Source organism: Hyalella azteca, unplaced genomic scaffold (genome assembly GCF_000764305.2).
Source record: "Hyalella azteca isolate HAZT.00-mixed unplaced genomic scaffold, Hazt_2.0.2 contig8982, whole genome shotgun sequence".
Classification (NCBI taxonomy): Eukaryota; Metazoa; Arthropoda; class Malacostraca; order Amphipoda; family Hyalellidae; genus Hyalella; species Hyalella azteca.
Genome location: NW_025939063.1, coordinates 34,099 through 59,929, shown reverse-complemented (window position 1 = coordinate 59,929; position 25,831 = coordinate 34,099). Strand labels below are relative to the sequence as shown.

Below are 25,831 nucleotides of genomic sequence, written 5' to 3'. Positions count from 1 at the left end.
TTTTATTCGCAGATATTTGTTGAACTTTTACACATCAATAATTCAAAAAGACGGCGATCAAAAGTATATTTGCTGCATAATAACACTATAATAACTGTATGATCCATCACGACATTTAAAAATAATTTTAAAAATCTGTTTGAAAAGTGTCGTACTAAAACAGTTACTACTATTGAATGTTAATCGTTATATTAATTAATTTATGTGTACGCTGAATATCTCAACAAATTCGCAACGTGCGCAAATTAACATGGAACAGCAATGCAAATAGTTCACATTTGTTCATTTGATTTTAACCGATTAATTGTCAGATTTTTATAAAATATTATTGCTCGTGCTCTTAAAGATCAATGCTTGTTTGCAAAAAATTCAATTGAGAAAGCTCCTTTTTTATATGTTTACCGTGCATGTTAAACTCAGGTAACTTCTAGTTAGTTTCGTTGAAATATTTGTGAGTTATTAAAGGCTTTATTTGGATGATCTCTCCAAAAAATTTCACCATTTGAACGATTTTTTCTTCACAAAGTTCGCACTTCTTTGACAATAATTTATAAATGAATTTCTTTTTAAAGAAAAGGAAATACCCAGTCGAATCTGTAATGAAGCTCAATATTTCATAAAATAAAAAAAAATAGCTTCGATAAAAGTTCTCTTAAAGATCTTATAGAATAGTTCTCATATTCTTATCTTTAATCATTTCTAAGCAAGTCATCTGCTTATTGCATTATTCAGGTAACCATAAAATGTTAAAGTTATCAGATGAAATGTTATATTTATTATTCTTATACCAACAAGCTTAAAATACACNAGTTATCAGATGAAATGTTATATTTATTATTCTTATACCAACAAGCTTAAAATGCACGCTAATATACATTCCAATTTGCAAGGACTCAAAACTTTTCAGATGACGTTATTTCCACATAAAGTTTCATTCGTCGGTGTTTCTATTAACTTGAAAATGAATGTTGATACATTCGAAACGTCGTTAAATATATTATACATCCTTGCTGATACCTGCCTTTTGATCTGTTAAAGTCATCTGAAAAGTTTTGATTCCCTGTAAATTGGAATATAATGCATTCTCTGGTCATTACATTTTTCGTATGAGTTTCAGCAAGAAAATTCTGTCATCTAATGCTAAGCTAATACATTATTATACATGTCGATTTAAAATTCCTCATTTTGTTTTCAAAAGCATGCCATAAAGAAAATTTTCAAGGAAAAACCTGTCCTACTTTATTTCTCTTTTTAGCGCGTTCTCTCATGTATGGAAAAAAGGCGCTCTCGTGCTCGTCATGTCGGTACGTCCGTGACTCGGTCGTCATGTCCGTCCGTGACTTGTCCGTCCGTGACTTCATGTTTTCGTCGACAAGAAAATGCGCTCTCTGTCACTCACTGCAGTGAGTACTGAGTTATATTTTTTATTCTGTTGATCTATTCTTATCTCCAGGCTTATTGCATCTTGTCTGAATTTTTGTTAAAAATTTTCTAGCAAATCGGGTCTAGCTGACTCAAAAATTTCCTGTAGACCATGATGTTTGTTTTTTTTTAAATTGATGATCATTGTATTATAAGACCGTGTTTCTTATGCGTGTTTTTTTAAATACAATCGAGGCAGAATTTCTTGTGAATTCAGTAGAAATTGGCCCCTCAGAAATAATATGTCGCCGTTCAACAAGTGTTGGCTCGCTTATGACTCGTGCGTGGAAAACATCAGAACAACACGATCGTGAGTCATCTTTATTTCCCCCTTTTTGAGTGATAAAAAATCAGATGTATTAATCATAAACATATGTTATATTCTTTTCTGTTAAACATTATGCTCTAACATTCAGATTCAAACTTCAATAAATAGTTAAGCAAAAATCAATTCAAAACAATTATATTAACAATACAGTTTCTAAATCTCTAATACTTCTACGTCATAATAATTTGATGACAAGATTTATATCCGGAGATATACAAGATTTATATATATATATACACTGAGTAGGTTCCTAAAATTAGAAAATTAGGATACTATATAGCTTGATTTGACCTGTTAATTATTAACAATTCTTCTTGCGGAAATATTTCTGAAGAGCCACGAAGTTTTTTATTTCTTGACAAAATTTCGATCGACCAAATTCCTTCCATGATCTACAAAATTTCGAGCATGGAAAATCCGGTCAACCAAAAGAACCTACAAGCATTTCGATCCGGAATCGAACTCATGAATCATTCCTATTTCGCGTTGCTTCAGTCTTCTGACTCCAAATTTTTCCATTATTTCACATCGACGTTACACGCTGTCAAATAACTTGAGTTCTTTAGCTCAAATATCCCAACAATAATGCATGGGTAAACAATGGGCTAACTAATTGATTATATAATAAACATTTGCCTCCTCATGCGGAGATTTACCAAATGAAAAAATTAACATTCTGCCTAGGGTTTCGTGCTCTATGAGCAAGCCTGCATCACTTGCAGAGCGAGATGAGTATTGATGATTCAATTGTATGTTCTGTACGATTAGTTTGGATTCTCTATAAATGGTGAAGACGAAGATCATCTACAACCTCACAATCTGGGATAAACAAAAATCTGAAGCTGAGTAATAATCAATGTTATTTAAAGACTTTCATGCGTTTTCAATTTTAATCTGTTTGATTATGAGGTTAGAATGAGGTAATTTAGCATTTAGGTTTAGCAGGGCCGGAATGGCTAAGTGATTGAGATCATCAAAATTGCAGCAGCAAGTTGGGGTTCGAAACCTGCAACTAGTTGCGACAATTCTGATCTGGATGCCAGTCATATAATATAATATAATATAATATTATATTGTATTATATTATATTATATTATATTATATTATATTATATTGAATAATTAATTGCGCCGGATGAACTACACAAATGTGCCGAAAATTTTATTGCGTCACTTCAATAATTTTGCAGTACAAGGAGGAGGAAACTTCTTCGGAGGCCAAACTGAAAAATTTATTGCTAACTGATGGCCGCATGATTTTCTGTATTTTTAGTATTAACAAAAACTTAAGTGTATATCAATTACCTTGGAATATAAAAAATGATAATGACTTAAACTTTTATTTAACATTCACAATATATTAAAAAAAGTTGAAACAAATTCCTAATTTTGTTATCGGATTTTGCAATTGATAATATAATATAATCATTCCAACAAAAGTTCATCTAGACCAGTCATAATGGTAAAAATCGAGAATAAAATCCACCTTAATCCACCCGCTCGATATCAAACAAATAATCGAAAGAAAAATTACTAAAAACTCTCTAAAAAACACAATTAAGCATCGCATCATTTACAATTGAGGGCGGAGTAAATAACCATTTCTTGAAAATTCTTTATACACTATCATAATTTTTAATAATTTATACATAATGTACTATCATAATTTTTCTGCATGGACAGCTTAAAGGATTTGACGGGGATTCTAATGAATCCCCTTCAAGGGCGACGGATTTTAAATATTTTCTGAACAAACCAGCTTCAGAGAGGCCGCAATGATATACGTAGAAAAATTAGGAAATATCGTATTTCTGAATTATTTATGCTGAATTTTCAAAATTTACCATGAAGCATTGAGTTCTGAAGCTCCGGGTTATAAAAATCCGTCATTCTATGATAATTTAGTAAGAAAAACAAGACAAAAATTATTTGAATCTTGAATGTTCTTAGAACGTTATACGCATAAGTATATTATCCGGTTGTGCGAGTTAAGAATTTTTCAAAATTCTGTTATTTCATTATGAGTGAGTCGTATTACCATCACAACAAATTGCATTTGTGAATAAAAATCGAGAACATTCGTCAAAGCTACATTCTGTGATTTCTTGGCTGAGTCATTGTCTGACCAGCACCGGCATGTGTTCGCGTATCACGATCAATCTAACTTATCGTCAGCCCCTAAATATTGGTTTACAATTTGTGAAGATTCCTACAACATTTCGCCGTCTCGGTGCAAGATAACTCTTCTGCTGGGTTTGTTTTAAAACGTTGGAATATTTTCATAGCCAACATGAGGCAGTCGTCTTTTTGAACTGAACAAGCGAGACAAATCACGCACGTCTTCGACACTTATGTTTCGACGATGACTCACAGCAACATAAGGTTCTCTCGAAAATTGTGCCTACTACACAATTGTACAAATTGTACGATAACTGTATCTGCTACACAGTTGTGCAAATTGTACGATAATTGTATCTACTACACAATTGTGCAAATTGTACGAAAATTGTGCCTACTACACAATTGTACATATTATACGAAAATTAAACCCACTACATAATTTTACAAATTGTAAGAAAATTATACCAATCACACAATTGTACAAATTGCATGGAAACTGTACCTACTGCACACTTGTGTTGTACTGCATGCGTTGTACTGCATGGAAACTGTACCAACAATTGCTGCAAACTATTTGGAAGAATAACTTCTAGAAAATTAGTTAGTATCATTTAGCACGCAGTTAATAGATTTAAAAACGACACCTTGTGCAAACATTCGCAGGAATAAATATGCAAAATGCCAATTATTTCGCTAATAATATCAAATAAATGTTTGAATGGATTCGTAACATTCACTATTAACTTAATTAGGTCATCCTGAAAAACAAAGTTCACGTGATATCATTAAATACAATAGATAAAATAAGAATGGAGGTAACAAATAATTTCGCCAAGAAAATAATGGAATTAGTTCTGAAATATCTGAATGAATAATTTATCCTCATTCAAGTTCACGGGTTATTATACATGCAGAATATTATGCAAACTAAGTCTTATTAAATTGATACACTATTACATGGAGCCATCGCCTATCTACATGTTTAGAAATATTTACGAAACCTAGTTTCTTATATAATTCGAAAGAATTTACACATAAAATAGATATATTATTGGTGTATGATCAAGATGAAAACACTTTTGCGGAGAATCTAAGCAGACATTTCTGTAAAATTTCCATTTAAAGTTTAATGGGAGTAATTTGTATTGTGTGGTATTTTCGATTAAGGTGTTAACTTTAAGATTAACTCGTGAGTTATGAAAGACAAATGTTGTAAAGCTTTCATAATTATAGTAGAACTTCATACCCTGCCTTATAGTTGAGACAAATTGTAGCCCCCATTTTCTATGTTAACTGGAGTTTGCAGCAATAGAATTAGCCTATATACTAGACGCAGTTATATAACTGCGAAATGCACCACAGCATTAATTCAGTGATAGACCCTAGATGCCTGCAGTACCCGAGGAACCAAGCTATTCGGTCAGTTAGATTTCCTTGATTAGTTAAACTATTGATTATCCCGTTTCATTGTTATTGATTTGTCTTGGTTCATACATTGTCATTTCATGTATATATCATGAATCATTCCTTCTTTATTTTTATTATACTTTTCTTGTAATTTTCTTTCTAGAAACCGTACTTCATGGAATATTCGTTTCTTATCCTGCCATGATTTCGCACCTTGGAATAGCTTAGCAAAGTTCCTAATGGACTAGCAGAAAATCCCTTACAACCTTAATTCGTGGTATCTTTATTTTCTTTCATGTTTAGCATTGTCATTACTGAAATTTATTTTTGTTTCACGTTTCATTTCATCGGTCGTGTGGCTTCTTAAGTCTTTTTCGAGCTGTCTGATAAAAATTGTTCGTTTTGCATTTAGGTCAGGTGTATAATGAGATTCAAGATAATTTTGTTGGAAGCCTCTGTCACTTTCTTATATCTCAGCTTGTAGATAGAAGTTGCGTCGTCCTGTGGCAGTATCAGTAAGTACAGGGCAGGTCATAAGTCAATGAATAATTTCAATTTTAAATAACTTTTTTTAACAATTATATGCATGAAATTTTAGTATTATAAAGTCAAGGCAATGGAAATTGATTTTCTATCACAAATTTAATTTTATTCTTACCACAAATTTACTTTTAGTAAGCTTTAGAAACTTTATACGTGAAAAATAACATCTGCATATACCTTCCATTTTCTGCTTCACAAATTACAGCTCTTACCTGCGCCATACCATTTAAAAAGTTTCTGGGCTTATTAACTCATATTTAATTCTCTAGCGATGTTTTCCTTTAGCTTCATTTAAAGAATGCGGCTTGTCAGCACAATATTGTGGTTGCTTGTTGTTGTTGTTGTCTCTCTCATTAAAATGCATTCGATAGTCTCTCTAGGTTTGAATTATTGAGCCTTAATTTTTAAAGCAAAATTTTAAAATTTGTGTACGTTTGACGTTACTGAATTCTTCCATAATTAATTTCTAGGATCTGAAAAAAAATATTTAAAAATAAAAAATAATAAGAAATAAAATAGATATTAAAAAATAAAAAGGGTCAGTGACTATTCGCCCACCCTGTGTAATTAGTGGAGCGTCGAGTTTGTTGAAAGTATTCACAAATATTTTTGGCTGGTCGGTTGGCAGTCTTGTGTCGATTTTTGTGCCGATCGGGTGTCTTCTATTGATGATCTCTGTAAATACCACCTTTCAAAATATTCACCCTGTTTCATATTGGAAGTTGCGATTACTTAGACACGAGTACAATATGATTCAACGTATTATCTCTGTAGGAAACGAACTGGTGTCGTCCGGTGTAAAGATGCGACACCATAACTCACCTCGTCGACAACATTGGAAATGGAAGCTGATTGAGTCACTCAGAATTTATCCAACTTTTATCCTAGACGGAATCATCTTAAAGTTCACCATACTTTCAATGAATGTTTTGTAGATCAGCAACGCTATCAGTGGAGAAAAGGAAGAGGAGCAAATTTCATTGTGGAATCTATAATGTGGATTTATATCAAGCAGGATAAAAGCATAGGACACAATAGCTCGTAAAAACGGTGAATTTATCCATGAAAATTTCAGGCATTAAAATCAGATAGGTTAGTGACAAGCATGCATGAGGCGTCACTAAACAGATTTTCGTCTTAAAAATATTCAGACATAAAAAATGTATCGAATTAAAGACAATGGAAGGAGATACTAAAATGTTTAATAAAAAATTTATGCTAAATTAATAATTTTAATGCTAAAAATTAATATCATGAAATTGCTCACTCAGTGACGATACAAGATAGGGCAACATGGGGCATAAAGCATAGGACACAATAGCTCGTAAAAACGGTGAATTTATCCATGAAATTTTCAGGCATTAAAACAGATAGGTTAGTGAAAAGCATGCATGAGGCGTCACTTAACAGATTTTCGTCCTAAAATATTCAGAGATAAAAAATTTATCGAATTAAAGACAATGGAAGGAGATACTAAAATGTTTAATAAAAAATTTATGCTAAATTAATACTTTTAATACTAAAAATTAATATCAGGAAATTGTTCACTCAGTGACTATACAAGATAGGGCAACATGGGGCATCGAGCCCCCCCTTTTTTTAACTAAATTTTTGATGAAGTTTTAATTGATACGAGGTGGTTCTTTGTTTTGTTTAAAGGTACAAGCAATTAATGAGGAATTTATGATGTGAATTAGACGTCTATAGAGTTATTAAATTTTGAATGAAACACAATTTTGTAGAAAGTGTCAAAATGGGCCCATTTCCCCACCTCTGGGGCAATGGGCCCATGGGCTTGGGGCAAGGCGCTCACCCTTGGTCCCTTTACCACAATTGTATATTTTTCGTTTAAAAATGATAAAACAAGACTTTACAGTTAAAAATAAGAAAAATTTAATAAAAAATATGACATTCATTCATTAACAAATCAAAAAATCATATCCTTAACTTGAAAAAAATATACTCTTGGCCTAAAAAATCTATCACTGACGTGAAGAAAAATATTTCATTGACATAAAAATATATATCCTTGACTTGAAAAATATATCCTTGCGATAAAAAATTCGTCCTTGACATGAAAAAATGTATCCTTGACTAGAAAAAAATATATTTAGTTGATCAGAAAAACTTCGCTCCAGTTTCGTCCATAATCCAGATATTATGTGCAGAGAATTCGTACCTAATCGTAATTTCAGCTAACACCATAAAAACTCATCAACTTTTGGCTCATTGGTGTTGACTGAAATCAACTTTTGGCAAGGCAAGAGTCAATAACTCGATAAGAGGTCATAAATACGTATAACTAGAAACTAAACCTGCTGCCTTGAGGCGGCAAATAAAAAAAATCATGCAATATGAATGGTATTTTTTAATTCAAAAAGCTATTCATAGCTTTGAAAAGGTCATTGAGACAAATCTAATTATGTATAACACAAGACTTCACCATGGGCGCATTGCCCCGTGAAACGCGTGGGTCCGTTGCCCCACTTGGTATCATTTAAATTTTATCGTGTCAACATTTCATTTTAAAAGCTAATAGTCTAAACTTGATCTCAAAATTATCCCTATAAATATTACTTTCAAAATATAATTCACAGTAATTTCAAAAGCTTCATCTACAGTAATCGAAAACAGTTTTATTTAGCGGAAAAAAAAACTTTTATCTGGGCTAAAACAGTTATTCACAAATAACTTAATAACGCAAACACTTAGCAAAACGTAAATCCGTACACTTAATCCCATTGAAACTGTCGACCGGCGGTAGAGAACACGGACCAATATCTGCCATACTTAGCGAGAAACCCGCTATGGGCCCATGACCCGCAGTGGGCTCGCTGCTCCCTATACATGTAGAGATGGCTAAGTACGTACATATGCTAACAAAATATTTATGTCTCTTTTCGAAAGTGATATTTCGGAATAATTCATATGAAAAGGTGTTTTCCAGAATATTTTGAGAAAACTCCTTTCGCCCTTTAGTAACCCCCAAATAGTGATTATTCAATATTTCAACGAAAAAAAAGTTTAAACAATAAGCAATCAATCACGTCAATTGCTTGTTCGAACAAATCATAGTTGCAACCGTAGACCACCATACATGTACATTGGCTTTTCAACATTTTCACAATTAAAGATAATTTGCCGAATTTTATTTTCACCTTAATTTCGAGAACGATTTTTTTTTTGTAGCGGAAGAAAGCTTTTCTCCTGAACTTCACATCGAGTATCCCTTAGAGAATAAATGTTCCTATCTTCTGGGTCTCACATCCCAGGTTTTTGGTTCGTGATTTTTCAGCTATTTTTCTAGCGATGAGTCAGCCTCTGAATCAATGGTCGACCAACTAGCAGGGTTTGTCGTATAAAGCTGTAATAATTTTCAGCCAATAAGAAATGGCATTCTGTTCTGGACGCCGCACCTGTGACAACTCGCCGTCTGGCGCATCACTTGTATCAAGAATACCGAGGACAAAGAACAAAATTCGCCGGTCACGGATACGATGCTACTGCTGTGTTAGAGCAGTAATAATTTACTGCTCTAAATGATAATAATTTTCAGTAATTTAGTGCTCTAAATTTTAATCATTTATGAATAAATAATATATTCGAAACCTTCACCTTCTCGCAGAAGTTGAATTACTGATCAAATCTGTACAATAATACATTTTACTTTACTGATTTTTGTTTAAATCTATCTCATTCATTAAATTTTGGTTGGAAGAGAATTCAATCAAATTCTCTCATTCAAACTGTTCATCGGTGAAAAATTTCTTCACGAAATTATATTTTGTATGACGAAAATTTCGGGCTTTTTTCTGAACAAAGAAGTGTTTATATCTTTTTTAACAAATTTTCAGCAATTCGGGGGTGTCTGACAACTAAAATGTACTTAATGAAATTATCATCAAATTTTCGTATGATTGAAATTTTCTCTTTCCTTCGATAAATTTATCTCATGAAATTTCGGTTAAAAATGTGAAAAAAATTCGCATTTTTCACAAGAATAAATGGGCCGAAATTCCAATTATATAAAGTTGAAAAATTTATATTGCGAGGAAGCCTGCGGCTCAACGTAATAATTTGTTTCAGTTTAAATCAGATAATTAATACCTATTAACAATTGGAAATTATTTTTGTAAGGAAAGTTAATCAGCTGGCGGTAGCATAATTTGATCAACGTTGTTTTACTGTCATTGGTCTTATTGAGTAGGAAATTGAATGTGTTGCACACTGTCGTCGAAGTAAAAAGTGTTAAGCATGTTAACCGCAACTGATGGAATAATTTTGAGACTCAGATTGCAGGTCACTCATGATGGCTTCATTTATGTAAAAATAATGAGTCAGTCCAGTTACATGAGGCTTAGTTTTGCCGGTACTCTTTATTTGTGTACTGGCTATAAAATTCATTGTAACCTTGTTTCTTTTTCATCTTCCAGACACTTGTCACGCTCAAAATAAATTGAATAAATGGATATCTATACTTTTTCTACTTAACGCATGAAAATTCACCTGCACAAGGAGGACGCATATCTAATAAAATAACACAAGAAATATGAGAGCTTTAAAATTTTCGAATAAGTTATATTGCTAATTCAACGAAGTGGTCAATGTCAAGATAAATGCAGGGCTTGTTTAGATGTAAATAACTTTTTTGTAGCCCATACTCATGGCGCTTGTTCGGGACGATTGATGCTCAGAGTACCTGTAACTGTATTAAAGTTCCGATGCTGACTGCGTTCTAGATTATTGGACGGAGAAAACATGCACCGTTCGCTATCCGCTCATTTTGTGTCGACAAAATTTCTGAACGAAATGAATGTCAAAACGAAATATAAATTATATCGTTTTTTTTCTGTGATATCACGACTGTCATGGAAATATTATGGATTTTCGAATGTTTTGGTATGATGAGCTAAAAAGAAATGATCGTTCATGCGAAAAGTGGGTGCTGATCTTTTCCGCGATAATTACCAATTTCTTCTAAAAAATTATAATCATGGAGAACCATCTACGGAAGACTATCTACTTAAAAATTATTCATTGCTCAGTTCAAACTTCAGTCGACATGCACCTTAGCCAACATAAGACTAAAACGCACCGCGCTAACAATTGCAATACATGCATCCACCATGCGGACGGTATAGTGAAAAATTGTGTTTTTTTTGAGGACTTTGCACATAACAAAAGTGTATAAGTGATCAATGGTTTCCAACGACGATCAAAGCCATATCCATGGTACGAAAACCTGGTTATTTGTAGTCAACTTGACAAGTGGTGTCGCGTCGGGCCTCCCGAGCAGCTCCCTACTCGTGCTCAATGTGAAAACATGGCTTCGATGTAAAATATAGCCTTGTAATAAATGTGTTTAGTGCTAAGAAGAAGACCGAACATCAGAATGAGAAAGTGTTATTCGTCTATTTTAAATAAATTTGAAAGTGATAGTTCCAACGTAATTTGGGATGCGACCCATCGAAAATTGAGGCTAAAAGTATTTCCATTTTTATATTTTAATTATAACTGAAAATAATTTCTCACAATAAGATTGAAGACATTATTATATGCCTGAAATAGAATATAAAGTTTCTGAGAAGCTAATTTTTGATATTTTACTGAATTTTTTAAAGCAATTTTTTTTACCGTACATTGAATTGGTTTTATTGAAGTTATCACATATTATAATCTAATGACCAAAAAGTGCAGAAGACACAAACATAGAAATGCCCGAAATGACTAAAATTTGTTCATATCTCGTTAATTGGCGGATGATTTTGATTATTTTATAAAAAAGGCCAAATTTTGAGTTATATATTTCGTAAGTAATACCCCTTGTCACCCATAAGAAACCAATGGTTTCTATTATTAATATTATATAATGTCGATAATAATAATAGCAACAATAATTATTAATTATACATTTATAAATTTTTCGAATGAATAAAGTTAAAATAACAATTTTCATCAAACGGCTCTGATGATGAAATATTATAATCCGATAGAATTTTGTACTTGTCTAGCAACCGCTCCATTGATGCTAATAGCCTCATTCCTACAGGCTTTCCGTTAATTTTTCATTTTTCTTCACTATTTTATTTTCCCTTTATTAATTCGCCTTTCCCCATCATCCTGACTCGTCTCATATTTCCCCTCACATTCCTCTCCCACATCCTCCTCTCTTAGTCCCCCCTCCAGTCCCCTTCCGTTCCCATCCCGCCTTCCAATATCGTATATACGGAGAGCAGGCAACGAGCTAGCCCTCAGAACAAGACTTCTATCTGCCAGTCAAGGTGAGTTGTGAGATCCAAGTTCGTTTGTCCATTTCTTTGCCCAGTTAGACTGCATATTGTGATTCAATATTGATACACATATTTGAATGCAATCGTGCGAATAAATAAATTAAATGATGAATAATCTAACAAAATTTCTAAATAAAAATAAATTTCTAAATAAAATAATGGCATTAAATTGTAATGAATTTCTACTAGGAATATCAGAAACGTTCGATGATCAGTTCATGTGGCTTATAAAATTTAAAGAACCTTATACGAGAATGTGGCTTTTGCGTTTGAATGCGAACGTAAGTTTGACTTAATGATTTGAGAGCAAAGAAAATGACAAATAATTTTAGGACAATTGAGACGTAATCAATTGGATAACTAATTAACTGGATATTATTCATGAAATTTGTTCGTTCGATTGATTACTCGTATTCATGATTTTTGAACTGCAGGTCTGAAAAACATTAATAATGAAGAATCTCTTGACTATATAATTTCAAATTAACTCTTAACCCAGTTAAGCACGCGTTCCAAGTAAATTGAGGAAATATTCTTTACATCACTTGTCGCTCTTGTCGCTTGTATTCTATACAGGCTTCCCTTGTAGATGTTACAAAAAAAATATAACGACTTTTGACATGTTTTCATTCATTACAGATACTCGGATGACGTTCAAAATGGCAAGAGGGAAGGCCCATCAGACGCTCCTGGCGCTGTGCTTATGCTACGCCGTTGTGGAAACCATCTCCGCGCCAATGGTACAGTTTATTCATTATAATATTTCCGAAATACATTTTTGTTTCTCAGGATTTAAGCCATTTTTAAAATTGTTTTTGTAACAGCTAGAAAATACTTGCTTATATGGTACACAACGCTTCAATTTTAGGCGTTCACCTACACAGCCGTACGAATATGATGTTGTATTCGATTAATAATAATGAAAATGAATGGTACCCGGGGAATCATGATGTTTGTATGAATAAACTTTTAAGGAAGATTTAGAGCCTATGGTTGTATATATTTGATGCTTCAATTCTCTTCGTGCCAGACTTTTTCTTATATCTGTACATCGTGCAGGTTGTCTAATAAATTCTAGTGAGAACGCAATACATAGATGCTTGTTTTTAAGACGATGTCCTCTGATTTAAGTCATCATCTTTCAGTAAATGCGATTTATCCTAGATTCAGAATCCAAAGTTTACTTTCTTATAAGATGAAAAAACATTTATTTCAATCATTCAACTGCAAGAAAAAATTCTCCTTTGTATGAAATCGCATTCAGTGTGTTTTCGGCCGCAAATTAAAAGCATGAAACATATGTAATATTTATTTTACAGCGCAATGCATAAATCTTTAATAGACTGTTGAGCCTGCCTATATAAAAGTTATGAGTAATGAGCGTGGACAAATTATTTTAAATATTTATTGGTTTGTCTTTCTCAAATCCAGCCGTACATAAGTTGTTTTGCAATAAAATGCCCCTAGTATTGAATTGTTCTTATTTGTGTAGATGTTTTAATGGCCTGCTAACATCTCTTCAGTACAAACCAGTGAATTAAATGTCTGATCCCACCAGGACGTGGCCACCCGAGCGGACGGGTCGGTGTTGGTCGGCGACATGCTGTACTCCGCGGACCAGTGGCAAAGTTTGCTTGCTAAAAACTTGGATTCCATAGCCAAACTTTGGCCGAAAGTGAACGGAGTTGTCAAAATTCCCTACAAGATATCAGATCGTAAGTTAATTTGTATTCAATAAGTAGATAATACTTGCGGAGCAGACTGCTGTGAAAATTTTCGTTCCATTTCTAGTAAGTAAAAATTTATTCGATGTCCAATTGATATCATCAACAATTCAGGGAGTTTATTTGTGAGCCATGGACTCTTGCTTGTACGTCAGCTAATAATGAGAGGCACAACACGACGTTTTTCTCATATGTTGCGGAATATTTTGCTGTTGAATATGGTTCGTAGTTGCACCTGCATGATCCTTTGAACGCAATTTAATCTTCATGTGTTGCACAAGTAGATAATGGAGTGAAAACGTACAATGAGTCCTTCAAAGCTTGAAAGGTCTTCGAAAAAATGCATTAAATAAAATCTAATACCTTTTAAATACCTGACAGCGAATTTGAACGTAACTCTGCTGAAATTGGCGTTCACATCTTGGGAGGCTAATTCGTGCTTAGAGTTCCCAGAGATGACTGCATCAGACACCGAGTATCTGAAGATCACGATACAGAGCGGCTGTTTCTCCGACGTGGGGTACACACGCGGCAAGGTCACAACAGTCAGCATTTTTGGCGATGCTTGCGACGTAAGTACAAATTATATGGGTGATGTACTTGCTGTATAAAGTTTTGAAGCCGATGTGTACGTTACCTACTTAATCGATGGCTTAAAAGACAAGGTCACAGCTGTAAGCTCCTTGTAGTGCTAATGCAAGCAAATTTTCAATAGATGCCCAGGTACTTTTTTAGTTTATATTTTTGAGAATAGGCACTAAATAAAGAAATGCCTTTAATTATTTTAATTTTTACATCATGCGCCTCCAAAAATATGAATTTCTGTGTTATGTTGTCGTATGAAGTAAATGGTCTGATAATTAATTAATCATCAACAGCTCCAGGGAGTCATCCACGAGTTGGGCCACTCGTTGGGACTACAGCACGAGCACTCCCGCAGCGACAGGTTCGTGTAGGCCAAACAGTAACGACGAAGAAATTTTAAGAAACTCTGAATATTAATGTATATTAATTTTGCGACTACTACACTTTTTTCGAGATTCATTCGAGTTATACTTTTTATTCTCCACAGAATAGTATACTCGACATTTCTTGATCTGCCTCCTAGTTGTAGATATTACATGTCAAAAAACTAGTTATGAACGAACATGCCCGTGTGTGGCGCATAAATGCCGTAGAGTAACAGGCACTGATGAAGGTGCTGTGGCAAGTATCAGGGGAGGCAAAGGTCCTAAATTAGTGAGCTGTAAAACTCGACGGCCCATGCGGTTAGGACTCTCAACGAAAAGCGAGGAAATAGGCTTTCGGTCGGCCCGAGTCAATTAATTTTAGCCCAGCTCTGGCCTTCCTCAGCCACCTGATAGCCACCAGTTGCCCCAAATTTCATGCTGGCCCAGAACTCATGTTACGAAGTCTACGAGCTCGAGAGTAGCGACTTGCCGATCTGAGGACAGAACCAGGGTTTTATATTGTGGTCGCGAATACCTCGATATCAGACTTCGCCACACTCTGACTACCAGCCTTAAAGCTCATACTCCAACTTGTATTTCAATCTGTTTGACCGCTCAAATAAGTACTCCTTTAATTGTAATACTGTGCCTCATTATCCCTTTTGATCACTATCAGTTACGATACTAACGAACTCATCCCCAAGTCAATTGAACTATTCTGCTTATGTATGTACTTGGGCTGGACAGGTGGTCGAACGTCTGGTATGGATTACATAAGCGTCGGTTGTGACAAAAAACACAACCTTACATTAGAAGCGTTTGTATCCATATTAATGAAGAGACGTAAACGTTCTCCCGAGTGCCAGTACATTTCAGTTCATTATATTCACATTTCTATTTCTGTAGCTATTCGCGAATCTATGTATTAATCTGCAAATAATACACTGCGAAAAGAAATTAATCAATAATATTCAACTTTAATGAATCTATGTAATTGACTCGGCACAAATGTTGTACATTTTCAGGGACGACAACATCATCGTGGTCATGAGCAACGTCATACCCGGCTTGGAAAATAATTTCATTAAATCCAATACTGTCAACTTTGAGGTTCCCTACGACTACTATTCAGTCATGCATTATCAGGATCGGGTGAGACATAAGAGAATGAGCCATAAGAGTACATAAATGTATATCTACTTTTAATACAAAATAAACAGTCTGAAACTGAATGGTTCATTGTGCAAATAACGGTGTTCTTTTATACCCAAAGCACAAGCAGAAAGTGGTCGTGGCACTGACGTGCTCTTTTTTTGGACCAAACTGGGCCAGGAAAACTAAAAAAGGGCCTAAAAGGGCATCATTATTTGGACAATGTCTCACTCATTTTTGTAAGTGAAGTTATCAGTTGCTGATGCGACTCCTCCAAACATACTCGCAGTATCAGATACAAATGAGAACGTACAAAATGTATCGACATTCGGATGAAAAATTATCTCCTTCAAATGCATAACCTGTGGACTTTTTACCATCGTGTTCTTTCTTAATTTTTAAAGATGTAGTTCAAGGGCATCTAAATAGTAAAAAAAAATCACGAAAACAATTCCCCATAATTTTATTTGGATACCAGCTCTCATGGATACCTCATACCTGGTTGTCAGCTCTATATTATTTGTTCAGATACATGGGTAGCAGATGCTAAAAATATCAGCATCTGCTTCCAGTGTCTTTATTTCGAGAAATTTTTCTATTCACGAATATTTTAGGACGAAAATCTTGCGTGACACCAAAAGCTTGTCACTATAGACCATCCGTTGCTAACGTCTGAAATTTTCATGAATAAGTTCAACATGTTTTAACGTTTTTTTTCATGCATTCGTGTCCTGTGCTTTAATCCCATTATAGATTTCACTATGAAATTTGTTCCTCCTGTTCTCCACTGATCGTGGACCTGGTTTTCGAAACATTCATTGAAAGTATATAGTGAACTTTGAGGTCATTGAGTACAGTTTTCATGGTGCGTAAATTCATAAATTACCTATGTTTTACGCTCGCATACAGTAATATCATATATATTCTGTCCATTATTGTCTGTGAAGGCTGGGGGAAAGGACAATAAGCGCGTGTTTCTCGCTAAAGACGCCCGTTTCCAAGAAATCATGGGGAATGCTCCTGGAATTTCCTTCATGAACATGAAGCTCGTGAACACCATGTACGGCTGCATAGGTGAGGCATGTGTTATTGTTGCCGATTCTTGAACTTTTCGTGACTTGATTCACAAGGGATCCGGCCTTTGGAACCCGATCTTTCCACAGCTCACGATTGATTGAGATAGCTGCTGGACTTATTGCCTGGTCCGTAATTTGCTACGCATTTTAAGACTGAACATATGCTCCTGCATAGCTTCGTCTAGTCTGTTTTTGAAGATGATAGAGCGTGACACGGCTGGAATGTGGCGTTATAAGTTATTATTGAAATCGAATGAAACGCCACTTTAACCTGATCGTTTTATTACAGTAGTGAACGCAACTAAAATTGTACTGCCTTGTTTTTGGTATTGTTTGGTTTTAACGTTTTGCTTCCACGCAGATGCCATTGTGGGGAAGATATCCCCAAATAGCGCCTTGATTCCTCCAGGAGGAGAAGTCATCTCTCCTGGATACCCTACAAAAGGTCCACGGGAAGGTATGAGTTATAGATGTATTAATGTTTGCTAAATTTTTCCTCTGTAGCTTTCCTACTAAGCAAACCATTTTGATCTCTAGCATGTGAATTCGGAATAGCTATAGTTAGATAGCCCTTAATTGTTTCAAAATCATATTTCACTATCACATTTGAACCAAGTAGCAGATTGAACTTTAACATCTGATTTAAAATTTTCGGGCATAAACGATATGTATAAAAAGGCTGCCAATTCTAGAATCTGCAATTGAATATTTTAGCCTCAAATATAATAAATTAACACCGAGGTAATGAATGATGCGCGAAATCAGTCATACAAGTATTTGCAAATCTTGAATCCAGTTCTTGCTGATGCTACTTGATTCTTATCTGACAATTTTGAAACATTGCAATTATTACTAGTTGAGTCGGACGTAACTCCTTTCAGTCCAAATATCAATCTAGACCGTAAGTTTGGGGGTTTAAACTTGCAAATAAACAGATAATCATTAAAAACCATGCGAAGTATTGTGAATAATAGATAATTCAAAATTGCCACCAGAGATTATCTAATATAGCGAAAAGCCGTCAGACGATCAGAACAATCGAATATGATGAGTGCCAACATCAGAGACTCGCCGTATCGTCGACGTTGAAGAAATAGGCCTGGATAGGCCTGTGGCAGATTCTTTTACTTTTCGTGACTTATTCACAGATCTAATAACTGGCGTTTTGACCAGATCATTTCAACTGACGGTGGTTTGAAATATTTACTGGACATTCAATGGTTCCGTACGGTACTAAGCATTTCACGACTGAACATATGCTCCTGCATAGGCTTGTCTAGTCTGTTCATGAACGTGTTCAAACTGTTCATACTCGGAGCGCCAACAATATCATCATCAGAGGCGTTGTTCCACATGTCGCAAGTGATGTCGCAATGAAGAGTTGCACCGCAATTTTTTTTAGCTTATAGCCGTGGCCCTTGGTGTTGGTTTTTGTTTCACATTCTAGGAATCATTCTGTGGCATTGTATAAACCATTAGTTTCATCGTATTCTTCAATGAGGTCGCCACGCAGACGTCGATAACGCCACGCTGACGTCGACACTCGGAAGCTTCATTAATTCAAATATTTCTTCATAAGACTAGCCCTTCAAACCTGGAATTATCATAGTATTATCATAGTGATAGTATAACATATCCCGGATACACTAATCGAAAGTGTAAATAAATATATGAGATTGAATTTTGTTACAGGTATACAGTACACGCAAGTGATGCGTGCTCCCGAAGGCCAGAGAGCAGTGGTCAAGTTCGAAGACTTCCAGATCTTGCCGCGTTTCAACAAGACTTGCAGTTACAGCTCCTTGGAGATACGTTCTGACGTCTCCGTGGAGGAGGGGGCCATGTAAGACCGGTTTTCGTCGTGATAGTTGAAAAAAAAACTTGAAATTTTCATGCAAAATTTATGTATTTAAATAATGAAGCTCAAACATTCTGTAATTATTCTCTGGTGGTTTTTAAAGTTTTATTAGAGTCATTCCGTACATATCTATTGTATCAGTTTTAACTAAATGCTAAATAGAAATGCAACTGTATTTCATTTCCTTTCTTTCGAAGGGAAAATACTCATTGGAAGTTCTATAAATTTATATTTACATTGTTTAATAATTCGAATAACGATAGATATGTTTTGTAACCTTATAATTATAAATTCATTGTTTTTTGTATTACGTCAGATTCTGTGGTGAAGAAATTTCGAACGGAACAGTTTTTAAGAGTAACAAGTCGGAGCTTATCCTCCACTACAAGAACTACAACTACGCAATGTTTGGACTAGAAAACTGGAGTCGTGGGTACAAGGCCGTTTTCACAACTGAGATCATTTCCAACTGAAGGTAGTCTCGAGGTAAATTGACAATCATATTGTGCCTAGCAATGATTGTGTACCATAGAGCAGCAATGCATTTCTCTCAATGCAGCTCGCAATAGCAATTAATTAAGTGCCAGCGCCAGCCTTCCCACCTTAATTTTTTAATTGTGTCCTCGAGCAAATTTATTGTTCGATCTTCCTCTCCTTGATGTGTGAAAAATGTTATCTATGGAGATAATATTACATTATTTTCTTTTGTAACTTCTACACCTGATTGCGAATCCACTAAAAACTGTAACTTTGAACTGTAAAAAAACTGTAACTGTGCTAAATTCTGGGAAAAGATTGAGGCATCATATCACTTATGAATAGTCCGTACGAAGCTTGCATTACAATAGTGGAACTATTTTATAAGTCATCCTTGTACTTTCTCAGTTAAAATGGTTGACCATTCATTCTCTTCAGGTGATGCGGAGTCATCTGTTGCTTCTGGTGCGAAGCATGGACGACGTGGAGCTCTCAGTAGTTTGCTGATTTTGCGTGAAAAAAATATAACCGTTTGAAATTGTTATACTTTTTTATTATATGTTGATTTTGCGAGAAAATAATTTATATATAATTTAACAATGTGTGGTGAATAAATATATTTATGCTTGCACTGCAGTCTGCAGTAATCATTTCCCAAATTATTGTACAGTTGACTGCTATATATAGGAGTGGAGCTACAGCAGGGGAGAGGTACCTTGGTTTCAAGTTGATTTATATGGGCTGAATGGAATCATGTATATGAGTTCAATACTATTTCTGCTGTTCTCTGAAATTGTTTTGCTCATTCCACGCGTATTCGTCAACTTCAAACCATGCGCATGAACTATGTATATATAGCGGCACCTAATGTCGTCTTTCCAGTAACAGCAAGCTAGCTGGGAGTCGTATTCGGTTAGTTTACATAAATGCGTTCGAGGAATTCATTAGTTTGGAAAGTGCTGTCCATACACTTATATTCAAATAAGCTTGTTTGCATAACAGAAAATGATTTTTCATAATTTTTTACTGCTTGTTCAGATTTTACAGCAGCCTTCCCTCTTCCTTAATTAGTTATTTGAGCCTGTCTTGTGGGTTAGAGTAAAGACTGTGAAGCTCAAATAGTTTATTGTAGTGAAGAATGAAGACGCCGACCGACCAACACCTGTACCAGTGATGGCCGTTAAAATCAACATGACATGAACACCATGGAATAACAATATCAAAAGACTACAGAGAACACAATCAGTATTTGGTTATGACAGTTACACTGAAACGTTTAATTACAATGATTACATTATAGGAATTAAATTCTAGTAAAACTCAGCATCTTACCCATGAGCTGATGTTCACCCCACGACGTCGTCCAGCAAATGACGCTAACACGTGAGTCTAAACACGCGATTGTCTAATGTTTACCCGCTGGCGCGGTCTAAAACGAAATTACAATAATTGATGGTACGATTTCAAATATAGAAATAATTTCGTCGTTTACTGAATTTTAATCCTTCATAAATTACACGAGTGTTATCTGTGCTCAAGAATTAACAAGATTTAAAGACCGAATATTTTGTAATTATTTAATAGTGAAATGATGAAATACGAGATAAACAATCGAGTTCACAATAATAAAGTTACATGTAGATAGAGATTTGTGATTAACGAATATCAAGGTTTAATAAAATTAATTAAGACAATGACAAGAAAAGACGATGGGAGAAATAATTCGAGTCACTTCAAGTCCACCCACACTGACCACACCTCTTATGCGACACGAATCCTCAACTAAATGCTGAACTTTTGTCATTAAATGCCCATAAAACTGCAAATGTATTTAAATATAATTTTCCAATTTCATATGGAACAAAAAATAAGTCGTGTTTGCTATTTACAATAATAATTATTCTGTATTTATAGATGTACTATACATGCATAGTGCACCGAAGTGCTCTATGACTGACCTGTAGGTAATATTGTTATCCAATAACCTATAAAGCTTCGAAATTCCATCTACTGACGTTAACTTTACTTTAAAAGCCTTTAATTACTAATAGCAAGGTCGATGCTTGATGATTAGTTAACCATTGTCACATCTTACTCTTAGGAAAGCAAAAACATCCGTACCAGCCAAACAATATTTATTAGTNCATGCAATGGTTCAAGCACTGTTTCAAGAAGGCAGCGCCATCCTTCGAGATGATAATGCCCCAATCCATACAGCTGGAATTATTAAAAAATGGCACGAGGAAAATTTTGATGAAGTTGTGCATTTCATTTGACCATCATAATCACCAGACCTGAATTTTATAGAGCGTTTATGGCCAATTTTAGAGAGGCAAGTCAGAAGTCGATTCCCGCCGCCGCTGTCGTTAAAAGACCTGGAAGGAGTCTTCACTGAAGAATGGGTTAAAATTCATTTGAAAAAATTCACAATTTGTATGAATCAATACTTCGGAGAATTAGGGTTGTAATTGCCACTAAAGGTGAACCTACACCATACTAAAATATATTTTGTGGGTTTATCAGGCGTTTCTCTTATTTTGTCTAACCCCTGTGTTTATGTGTATCCCAATGCAAGCATTCGCATATCAGGGCAGGGTGGCCCAGTGGTTAAAGTTCAGAGTACCAGGATTGGCGCAGAGAAGCGCGGGTTCGATCCCAGCAATGTGCTCCACATTCTGGTCAGAATCGGTGAGGAGGCCGGGCGGTTAAGCACAGCTGAATTGTAGCAGTGAGCTGCGAGTTCGAGACCGCAAAATGATGTGAATGCTCTGCGATGTTAAGAATCGGCGACAGGCTTACTGCCTACTAAAGGCTGAAACCGCTATTATTATTATATCAATCCCCGGGCTCAGATGCACTAGATGTAATACGGGTGGAAGCGGCGTAGTTATTTCTGCAGTGAGATTAATTTCTCTTTTATCATGTGCATCTGACTACTCTAAACGGTTGGCAAGCAGGAAGAATGAAGGAAAACATGTTGTTTGTGTTATTCATTGAAGAACAGAAAAACATGGCGCATTTCCATGATACTTAAAGGCGGTGCGTATCCATGATGTGGAGATCAATACATATACAGTCAATGTCAACCTCCAAATATCGTTTTGCAGGATACGAAAACCGAATTCTTATTTTTATTTAAACCATATAAGGATTCTATTAACCACAAATAACGATGTCTAACTGAGATGTTGGTAAAAAAATTATCACTAAAAACGTTTCAAGATGTTTGAAGCGAAAGTTTTCGTTCCCCATCACTGGGCATGGTTGTAGATTGTGAAAATTTACTCTTCAGTCATACTGACACCGCCCCGAGGTTCAGTGAACCTGAGATGGCCGATTTGAAACATTCTACTTGGTTAAGATGAGGCGCGTCACTTTCTTGGGTATTGCCGCCCGATTCGGAACATTCGGAACATCATCAATTCATTGCTTTTGCATGGAATTTTGTTCTCCTTATTGTAAGGCACTTTTCCCGAACTAATAATATTTGAACGTATTTAGCAAATAATTCTACTTTAACTTCATGAACTACCGGTTAATGTTTTAAAACGAGCATTTTTAATCGTAAAAATGAAAAAAATTAAGATATCATGGTATAATTTTGTTTCGATTTTACTTTTTGTAATTTTGAGAGATAACCTCCCAATATCCAAAACTCATATATTTCAATATTTTCAATGATCATTTATAATAAAAGAAATTGTTCGAAGGAGAAAATGTCATACGGGAATAGAAAAATTACATTTAAATTGTTAAAACCCGCATGCATCGTATATTATTCTTCATGTTATTTGTCTTCATTTAAAGTCCGTTCATTAAATAATGCAGGTGCGTTCTGTTCCTGTTTGTCTTCCTTTCGTCTGAATTGAGCATTCGGCGAATTTCAGCGATTATTTAGGTAACGTGTTGCGCTTTTTCCGCAATATTACTATATTATATGGTTGACGAGAATAATCTAATTAAATATGATTGGTAGAGATTAAAAATTTCAATTTGAGTTGTCGAATCCCGCATAGAATTACCATCTTCAAACACAAATAATAATTTTAAATAAGTTATCCATAGAAAAAGTACTGGGTAAACTTCAGAGAAAAGGTAACCTCTAAATAATAATATTTCTATTTACCTCCATTGCTCGAATTTGATATGCATTATTGATACGCGTAACATCAATTTAGGTTTTATAGAGATTCATTTGTGTAGTTTGATGAAAACCTATAACTAAATTTGCGAAAAATTCACAGTCGATCTTGGATGCACACATGGGAATCGTGATGCAAATATTGAAACGTATAACATACATGCAAATTTTCCAGCCTGCTAAGGGCGTCTGTCTGTAATGTGCACAAAAGATAATGCTCCTTAGGGCTATTCTACTGATAATGTTGAGAATCACCATGTCCAGATACCGGTAGGAATAGCACTGCGCAATCGTTTTTATGGGACTATATTTAATAAGATGCGCTGAACCACGTATTTCTGTTGAGGAACAGTTGAATAAACGATGATCGATGCGTCGCCTTCTGTTACAATATCATCAGCTACAGCGAATTAACGAAAGAATTTAATATTCAAATTCATTTATGATATAGCTAAACGTTGAAAAATTGTATTCGGGTTCGTTTGAATTATTCAGGTTCGAATGAATTATTCGGGTTCGAATGAATTATTCGGGTTCGAATTATTATTCGGGTTCGTTTGAAGATTGGCATTGAAAATAGATCGTGGCTGTTTCGACTGCCAATATTTGACAATAATTCATCATCAATCTCACAGCTAAAAATTGTATCACTGGGCTGTTGGATTCTAATTTTTTTATTGGACTGCTAGAAAATTTGTTGAAGACCAATATACTTTTGTAATGAATTTAATTTATAAAGAATCAAATTAATTACGAATTTGTTTTATTGTTTAAATTTGAATTATTAATTTTTATTTGAAAGAGAATTGCTGACAATTTGTTGGTCGCGAATCGAGGACCTCGAGGCGGTGTCAATGTGGCACAGTAAACTTTCACAATATACAACCACGATCTGGTAGATGACGAATATTTTCGTTTCAATTAAGCAATTTTTTTACCTAACTTATAAAATTTTTCCCGAGGAGTTGTAAAAAAAATATAACTCAGTGCTCACTGCAGTGAGTGTCAGAGAGCGCATTTTCTCGTCGACGAAAACTTGAGGACACGGACGGACGGACGGACAGACAGACAGACAGACAGACAGACAGATGGACATGGCGAGCACAATAGTGCATTTTTTCCATAAGTGAGAAAATGCGCTAAAAAGAATATGAGTACAGAATGTTATTTACTGAGCAGAAAACATGCGCTCATTCGAGTCGCCAAAGTGAAAACGATTCCTTGAGAAAAAGAGTAACATGATAATGCAAAACAGATTTTCTTCGTAGTTGAATTCAAAATCAATTTGGTTTGCACAGCGACTGGAGTTATGAGCGCTTACTTCTGCTGCCGTGTTTAGAGAGGCACTCTCTAATGCCGTAGTTTCTAGTCTAACTTTGAAGAACTCTTCCAGATATATTGTGTTCAATGGCAGTATTTAGCTTCCTACTTAGCTTGGTTTGGTTTATTTTCCATGCATGACCACATTAATGTGAAATTTATTAATTCACTTGGCTACGTGAAACCTCACTATATGTGCTATAAAGTTTACATAACGAGAAATAAAGTAATCTCTAATTGATAATACCGCTGCTGAAAAGATAGTACGAGGGGTCGATCTTATTCACACGAAGATAATCTTTTTGGTTAGAAGCATCTCAGTTTTCAATGAACTGTTCAGCTTTAGCCCTTTAACTATTGAAGTTTATTTAGCCACTTTCAAGCTACCAATAGCATTGTTGAAAGTTATTGTTTCAGTTGTCAATGAAAGAAATGACCGAGGCAGAAATTAATACATATTAAAATATTTTTCAGTATCGGTCGAACGTTTTCTTTTAAAATAGAAAATTTTTTATGGCTCTCTATGGTATCGAAGACTACACAGCGCTCAGGAAATACGTCATTGCTCTAAATGATATTCATTGAGAAGTTGTATATTTTTCATACTTATACGGAACTTTCTAGGCATGAACATCACCGTGTCACTGAGTCATCAATTGCACGCGTGCGACGACGTCATAACTCAACAATCATTGGCATTTGGCCCTTGGCTTTCTTCTCCAATCTCACCGATTCGACACTTCAGCGAACTCGCCTGCGAGCTCGCATGCAAAACCTAACTTCATTTTCAACTCTGGCACTCATAACTCCGTCAAATATGAACGGATTTTATTCAAATTTGAAATATAAGTAGATAATATCAGTAATTATCTCCATCACCACAGCTGCCCAACTATACGGTGAACATGAATGATGACATTGAAAAGGTACGATGTATATGGGTTTTGATAATTTAAATATGATTTGTTTATTTCTGTATGGCAATGCCTTCTTCGAACAATTTTTTAACATTAAATATAGTGG

General features: G+C 34.9%; 1 protein-coding gene across 1 annotated transcript; it reads left to right on the top strand.

The window, feature by feature from the left end:
* The first annotated feature begins 12,033 nt into the window (after positions 1-12,033).
* LOC108683133 (hatching enzyme 1.2) lies at positions 12,034-19,905 on the top strand. The gene is made up of 11 exons (XM_018172420.2): positions 12,034-12,101; positions 12,750-12,850; positions 13,669-13,825; positions 14,216-14,406; positions 14,713-14,780; positions 15,810-15,936; positions 16,884-17,010; positions 17,374-17,469; positions 18,705-18,855; positions 19,187-19,356; positions 19,786-19,905. The coding sequence occupies exons 2-10, from the start codon at positions 12,758-12,760 to the stop codon at positions 19,341-19,343; spliced, it is 1,167 nt and encodes a 388-aa protein (XP_018027909.2). The 5' UTR covers positions 12,034-12,101; positions 12,750-12,757; the 3' UTR covers positions 19,344-19,356; positions 19,786-19,905.
* Positions 19,906-25,831: the final 5,926 nt, after the last annotated feature.